Below are 8,128 nucleotides of genomic sequence, written 5' to 3'. Positions count from 1 at the left end.
CTGGGACTACAGGTACCTGCCACCTCGCCCGGCTAGTTTTTTGTATTTTTTAGTAGAGACGGGGTTTCACCGTGTTAGCCAGGATGGTCTTGATCTTGTGACCTCGTGATCCGCCCGTTTCGGCCTCCCAAAGTGCTGGGATTACAGGCTTGAGCCACCGCGCCCGGCTAATATCTGATTGTTAAAAGCTATTCCTTATATAGCAATTAAAATATTTATGGATAAAGCGGCTCAACAAGTGACTTAATTGCCCTGTTTCCTAAGGATTTTTGGAATATTTTGCTATTCTTAAAGAGATGACGCAACAAGCATTCTATAAACAATTACATTCACATACACACTAATCTTCACTACATTTCTGAGGGCAACAATTTACTAATTTAAAAGTGTTATCTATTAGGGTACAGCCAGAGTTAAGATTTCTTGGGACCTTGTCAAGCAAAGTCATAGGGTCTTGGTTGAAAAGACAGGAGGCAAGCATTGATGAGAAACTGCAGGTAACCACCTAACTTACTAATCATGTCTTAGGGTTTATCATCTATAAAACTGGTATGATTTAACTGCCAGGCCTATCTCACAGGTTGCTGTGAAAATATAGGACTAAATAAATGCACTCAGACAATTAATAATGTTACTAACAGTTTCTCAACTAACCTCCTTGCAGCTTCCACGCCACTTCTCTGCTCTTCATATAGTACAACTCCCTAAGAGTGCCTCCGCTTCCTCTCCCTTTGTCTCTTCAAAGCACCGTAATCACACTTCACCCTCACCACTCTTAGCAATGACTCTTTGTCAAGTCACCAATGACCTTATTAACCCAGTCTCAGTCCTCTTACTGAACCAACTACCAGCATTTGACTCAGTTAAATAAGTCACTCCTTGAAACACATCATTGACTTCCAGGGCACTATTCTTGGTTTTCCTACCTTTCAATCTCCTTGGATGATTCCTCTTAATCTCCTGACCTTCAAATGTTGGAAGTAGCCAAGAGCAGAGAGCACCTAATTTCCATCCACATTAGATTCCCTAGAAAGGAAATCTAGTAGCATGGCTTAAACTAGCCACCCGTACATTATATGCTTCCACATTTCTATCTCCTGTTTTAACTTCTGTGAATTCCTGACCTGTACATCAAACTGCTTAGGTAACCTTTCCGTCTGAATATTTAATAGACCTCAAACATACCTACACTCAAAATTAACACAGGCCTCCCTTATTCTCATTCTTAAGTCTATTATTCCTGTAGCTTTTCACATTTCGATATATGCTAACTCATTTTTCACACTGCTCAGATAAAACATTTTTGAGACAGGGTCTCACTCTTGTAGCCTAAGTTGAAGCCGAGTAGTGCTATCACGGCTCATTGCAGTCTTGTCCTCCCTGGCCCAAGCGATCCTTCCTGCCTCAGCCTCCTCAGTAGCTGGGACACAGGCACGTGCCACCATGCCCAACTTTGCATTTTTTGTAGAGACAGGGTCTCATTACATTGCCCAGGCTAGTCTCGAACTATTAGGATCAAGTGATTAGTCCAACTCGGCCTCTCAAAGTGCTGATTACAGGCGTGAGCCACCGCACCTAGCCAGACCATCTTGAGATTACCCTTAACTCCTCAGTTTTTCTTATATCCCATATCTAACCTATCAAACTCTGGTCTCTGTCACCATCTCCTCTTGTCTGTAATATTCCAAGTCTTCTAAACTGGTCTCACTGTACTCTACACTCTACTTTCAACCCTGCAGCCAGAAAAATCCTTTTAAAAAAGTCTTACAGGCTGGACGCCGTGGCTCATGCCTGTGATCCCAGCACTTTGGGAGGCCAAGGAAGGTGGATCAGGTCAGGAGTTCAAGACCAGCCTGGCCAAGATGCTGAAACCCCATCTCTACTAAAAATACAAAAAAATTAGCCAAGCACAATGGTAGGCACCTGTAATCCCAGCTACTCGGGAGGCTGAGGCAGGAGAATCACTTGAACCCGGGGAGCAGAGGTTGCAGTGAGCCAAGATCACGCCACTGCACTCCAGCCTGGGCAAAAGAGACTTCGTCTTAAAAAAAAAAAAAAAAAGTCTAACGGAGGCCAGCTGCAGTGACTTATATCTGTAATCCCAGCACTCTGGGAGGCTGAGACAGGATCACGTGAAGCCAGGAGTTCAAGACCAGCCTGGCCAACGTGGCGAAACCCCATCTCTACTAAAACTACAAAACTCAGACAGGCACAGTGGTACACGCCTGTAATTCTAGCTACTCAGGAGGCTGATACACAAGAATCACTTAATCCCAGGAGGCGGAGGTTGCAGTGAGCCCAAGACAGAGCAAAACTCTATTTACTTATTTTTTTTGAGACAGAGTGACAGAGCATACATCTCTATTTAAACCCCCATTTCATTCAGAATTAAAGAAAACAGCCAGGTACAGTGGCTCACAACTGTAATTCCACCACTTTGGGAGGCTGAGGTGGGAGAATCGCCAGATCCCAGGAGTTGGAGACCAGCCTAGGCAACATAGTGAGACCCTGTCTCTATAAACTAAAATTTTAAAAATAGCCGGGTATGGTGGCACACACCTGCGGTCCCAGGTACTCAGGAGGCTGAGATGGAAGGATCATTTGAGTAAGGGAGTTCAAAGCTGCAGTGAGCTATGATCTGCACTCCAGCCTGGGCAACAGGGTGAGACCCTGTCAATCAATCAAAAGAAAATGTTCTTATCCACATTATCCAATATAATAGTTAGCTACGTGACAGAGACACTGAACATTTAGCTATTCATAGAATTTCAAATAGCCACATGTAACTAGTGGCCGCAACAGTGAACAGCTGTGGGTCTAACATGTAGTAGGTTCTCTAACATTTTTTTTTTTTTTTTTTTGAGACGGAGTCTCTGTCACCCAGGCTGGAGGAGTGCAGTGGCACAAACTCAGCTCACTGCAACCTCCACTTTCCAGGTTCAAGTGATTCTCCTGTTTCAGCCCCCTGGGTAGCCAGGACTACAGGCGCCCGCCACCACGCCCAGCTAATTTTTTCTATTTTTAGTAGAGATGGGGTTTCACCATGTTGGCCAGGTTGGTCTCAAACTCCTGACCTCAGGTGATCCATCCGCCTCAGCCTCCCAAAGTGCTGGTATTACAGGCGTGAGCCACCGCACCTGGTCAACATTTTAAAGTGAGTATTAAATTGTTGTTAAAGTATATGGAGTGAAAAGGATCTATATCAATTTATCTTTAAACCCAGAGAAACCATGTCTCCCTACCTCCCACCAACAGTAGTTTCCAATGATTGGGTATTTGATCTTCTCATATTTCTCTAAGGTATAATTTAGCAAAAGTACAGACGGCTCTAGGACTAAGCAAAAGTAGAATAACGTTGAATGAGACATGAAGGTACTTACTAGATCTTAAAAACTGTAAGTTACAATGCTCTATTTTCTAAAAGAACTTAAGAAACCTAGAAATTATTGTTACTATTACTATTATTATTTTGGGGATGGAGTCTCACCCTGTCGCCCAGGCTGGAATGCAGTGGCGCCATCTCGGCTCACTGCAACCTCCACCTCCAGGGTTCAAATGATTCTCCTGCCTCAGACTCCCCAGTAGCTGGGATTACAGGCACACCCCACCACACCCGGCTAATTTTTGTATTCATCATGTTGGTCAGGTTGGTCTTGAACTCCTGACCTTGTGATACGCCCACCTCGGCCTCCCAAAGTGCTGGGATTACAGGCGTGAGCCACCGTGCCTGGTTGAAACCTAGAAATTATTAAATGAAATACAATTCTGGGCTGGCACAATGGCTCATGCCTATAGTCCCAGGGCTTTGGGAGAACGAGGCAGGAAGATGGCTAGAACCCAGGAGTTTGAGGCTGCAGTGAGCCATAACCATGTCACTGCAATCCAGCCTGGGCCACAGAGCAAGGCCGTCTCTTAGAAGCAAAGAATACAACGCTGCCATTCCAATAAATAAGTTGCTGAAATTAGCCTAGCCCCAAGCTACAGATAATAACAAATCCTTCAATGGCAGTGAGTAATGACAGCTAATTAAGTATTAATCCTTATGGCCAGACCACCTACAAAATCTAAATCGCTGATCCTTGTTCTCTGCTCCAAGAACTCAGGAAATATTTTGTGATTTCAATCTGTTACCAATCTACCCTAGTAAGGTACTATCAAACTAAATACAAATATAAACTCTCTTTAAACATAAAAAGCCAGTTTTGTTTATTGTCTTGATGGCTACCGAACAATTTTTTTTTTTTAAGGCTGACTAGCTCTTATCTTTTGAAGTAAGTAAATGAACAACAACAACAAAAAAATTACAGTTGTCAGAGAAATAAATGATTATTCTTTCAGCCAGGCGCGGTGGCTCATGCCTGTAATCCCAGCACTCCGGGAGGCCCAGGTGGGTAGATCGCCTGAGGTCACGAGTTCAAGACCAGCCTGGTCAACATGGTGAAACCCCAGTGTGTACTAAAAATACAAAAAATTAGCCAGGCATGGTGGCGGGCGCCTGTAGTCCCAGCTACTCGGGAGGCTGAGGCAGAAGAATCACTTTAACTGGGGAGGCGGAGGTTGCAGTGAGCCGAGATTGCATCACTGCACTCCAGCCTGGGCGACAAGACCGAAGCTCAAAAAAATAAAAAAGATTATTCTTTCAAGTTGTTTCCATATCACAAGCGGACAATAAATACAGAAGAAAAATCCTTACCTGCATGCAATGAATAGCTAAGCCAGGTCCTGTATACAATTTCTTGTGACATATATGGCATTTAAAATGCTTTGCTTTTTGGTGCTGTATAAGGATCTTCTCATCATCAAAATCTCTATTACAATACCTGATCAATACTGTTAAGGCACAAAAACAGCATAATGATGACACTGCCTGTAATAAAAACACATGGATAACACTACAATATAGGAACAGCCAAAACCAAAATGGTACTGTACAGAAACCCTGCTTTTGATATTTATTACACAATTAAGGACTGCACATGCCATGTAATTTCAATACTTTCAATTTCCTAGAAGCCTATCTCTCTTCACTACCTCAAAAAACACATCAGTCATCAGCAATATACTTTGTCAAATTCCTATGTTCAACAGAGATGTCTGTGAAACTTTTGTTACAAATATTTCAACATTTACAAATGCACACTGAGGACAGGAAGGAGTTCAGTTAAGAAATCCCCAAGGTTCTGTCTAGACAATTACTTCACTAGATACGTAGACGATAGCCATAACTGGATTAGGAATTTAGCAATATTTAGAATCTAAGATTATATGGTGAACAATAATCACATAATTTCGAATGAACAATCCATAAAACTGTTTCCAATTCCGAATGAATTTGTTGCCAAGCAATGTATTTAAATTCACAGATCAATAAAATCAGTAAAACAGAATTCTTACCTCACTACTCAGATTTTCCTAAAATCACATTACAAAATTCGTAACCGTATTTAAGCTATTTTTAAAGCTGTTACATAAATAAATGCAGTACTGTAACAAGCCGCCTTTACGTACAAAACTAAACAAAATCAATTTTAATGTAAAGAATATTAACGCTTCCGGAAAAAGTATTAAACAATACCACACTGTAGTAAGAGCTTTCCTTTCTAATAAGATAGTCATTTTTTAGTCCTACAAAGTTGGGTAACAGAAACTCCACCCTGTGAGAACGCTTCCTGCAGATTAAGGCGCCTCTGGGTGAGACACGGAAGCTAGTTCTCCTCCAGCCCCAAGAAGAAAAAAAAAGGTTCGAAACCAGGGTTGACTAACTTGGGCCTTTACTAAACCGCCAATTCGAAAAAACACAAAGCACCCATAAAGTACATAAAAACAGAAAAAGTGGGTGACAGACTGGGAAGCTCTTCCCCAACCCTCCATGGAATTAATAAGCCTATCGCACTCGAAGAAAAGTCCCTTTGTTGAATCGTCACCAAAACAACGGAATGTGGCTGAATAGTCCCTAGGGGACACTGTCCTTGGCGGAGGGGTCCAGGCCGCCTCCCAGAGTCTAAAATTCGCACCAAACAAGATCCTCCTGAGTCAGTCACACGATCCACAACTGCAAGATCCTCTCGACCTCGGAATACCATTTTCCTAGAAGCCTCCCCAAGTCCAATCGCAGCCACCAGGCCACCCACGCCGACGCTTAAATACAAACGCTCCACGCCATAGGCCAAACCCAGGCCTCCCAGTCCCAGGCCCCACCAACCGGCACCCCAGCGCGACCTCGACTTCAAACCGACAAAGGATACCAGCACCACGGCTTCAGCTGCTTCTTCTTCTTGCGACCCATAACTGTGTTCTACAGACAAAGTAAAAGGGAGGAGAAAAGAAGCAGGAGAAACGAGGCGAAAATCCTTCACTTTCCCGACCCAACGGCTACGACTGCGTCCCACAGGAAGCAGACACAAAATGGCCGACGGCCTCGTTCCCCGCTCCGCCTCCCGTCAGGCACTGCGGCAGGAGGCGGAGCCAGGAAGGGAGGGTCACAGGACGCAGACCTCCGCCCTGAGTGGGTGGGACTAAGAGGCGCGAAGAGGTGGCTGACATCTTTCTTGTCCGTTTGAGAGTCTTTCGCTTTCGCTGTCAGTGCTTGCGGAGCGCTTCGGATTTCTTTTGTAAAGGAGCCAGAGACCTAGGTACGCCAAGGCACATGCAAATGGAAAACAGAAAACGAAAAAACGGGAAAGATTGCCAGTGCAGTTAGGGCCGATCACAAATAGAGATAGAGACAGCGCCCAATTTTAATTTTGTTTTAACAGTAAATGTTGATTATGTGCCTATTAAATGCTAAACCAAAGAAGTTAGTCTCTGCTTTGTAACTCGCAGATTGGTGAACAGACGAGTACACAACGCAGAGCCTTCAGTGCGGCGTTGGGGGAAGTGTGAAGTGCTGTAGGACCTCAGAGAGCGGGAGTCCTAAGGCGGCCGTAGTGGTAGTGATCATTGGGTTGTCAAGAAAGGTTTTGTTTTTCTTTGTTTTGTTTTATTTTTCTAAGACGAAGTCTCGCTCTGTCGCCTAGGCTGGAGTGCAGCTGCGCGATCTCTACTCACTGCACCCTCTGTCTCCCGGGTTCAAGCGATTCTCCTACCTCAGCCTCCTGCGGGACTGCAGGCCCGCGCCACCAAGCCCGGCTAATTTTTGTATTTTTAGTAGAAATGGGGTTTCACCGTGTTAGCTAGGCTGGTTTCGAACTCCTGGGCTTAAGTGATCCGCCCGCCTCGTCCTCCCGAAGTGCTGGACTGCAGGCTTGAGCCGCTGCACCCGACACAAGAAAGGTTTCTTGAAGAGTCAAAGGGAGCAAGCAAGGTGAAGGAAAGGGTATCTCAGTAAGGGAGCAAAGAGTTGAAGTCTTTGAGGCTGGGCACGTGAAAACACTAGTCGTGGTAAGACTGGAGCTGATAGCCGGGCGCGGTGGCTCACGCCTGTAATCCCAGCACTATAGGCCGAGGCCGAGGCCAAGCCTGGCGGATCACTTGAGGTCAGGAGTTCGAGACCAGCCTGGCCAACATGGTGAAACCCTGTCTACTAAAAATACAAAAATTAGCCAGCCGTAGTGGCAGGCGCCTGTAACCTCAGCTACTCTGGAGAATGAGGCGGGAGAATCACTTGAACCTGGGAGGTGAAGGTTGCAGTGAGCCGAGATCTCGGCATTGCACTCCAGCCTGGGTGACAGAGCGAGACTCCATCTCAAAAAAAAAAAAACAAAAAAAACTGGAGCTGTCAGTGAAGGTGCTGGTCACAAGAGATAATCCTAGGGAGGCTAGCAAAGGCGGATTCTGGCAAACCCTAGAAACATTGTCAGAAGTTGGATTTCAGGCTGAAGTCTCAGAAGGCACAGAGGAGTTCTTTTTTTTTTTTTTGAGACTGAGTCTCGCTCTGTCGCCCAGGCTGGAGTGCTGTGGCCGGATCTCAGCTCACTGCAAGCTCCGCCTCCCGGGTTCCCGCCATTCTCCTGCCTTAGCCTCCCGTGTAGCTGGGACTACAGGCGCCCCCCACCTCGCCCGGCTTATTTTTTTTGTATTTTTAGTAGAGATAGGGTTTCACCGTGTTAGCCAGGATGGTCTCGATCTCCTGACCTCGTGATCCGCCCGTCTCGGCCTCCCAAAGTGCTGGGATTACAGGCTTGAGCCA

The 8,128-nt window shown here is 45.3% G+C and overlaps 1 protein-coding gene across 5 annotated transcripts in view; it reads right to left on the bottom strand.

The window, feature by feature from the left end:
• The window catches only part of ZNF207 (zinc finger protein 207), a 71,710-nt gene that overhangs the window by 25,735 nt on the left and 37,847 nt on the right, over nt 1-8,128 (bottom strand). For 3 of the 5 annotated variants that reach the window (XM_011992857.1, XM_011992856.1, XM_011992855.1), the window contains exons 1-2: nt 6,246-6,787; nt 4,694-4,820 (exon numbers count right to left, since the gene is read on the bottom strand). In XM_011992857.1, the coding sequence (XP_011848247.1) occupies nt 4,694-4,820; nt 6,246-6,286 (168 nt within the window). In that variant the 5' untranslated portion in view covers nt 6,287-6,787. Of the gene's footprint in view, nt 1-4,693; nt 4,868-4,980; nt 5,140-6,245; nt 6,788-8,128 lie in introns of those variants that run through there. The other 2 variants (XM_011992853.1, XM_011992854.1) reach the window with 2 other exon arrangements.

This window comes from Mandrillus leucophaeus, unplaced genomic scaffold (genome assembly GCF_000951045.1).
Source record: "Mandrillus leucophaeus isolate KB7577 unplaced genomic scaffold, Mleu.le_1.0 Scaffold419, whole genome shotgun sequence".
Lineage (NCBI taxonomy): Eukaryota > Metazoa > Chordata > Mammalia > Primates > Cercopithecidae > Mandrillus > Mandrillus leucophaeus.
This window is presented reverse-complemented; position numbering and strand designations above follow the sequence as displayed.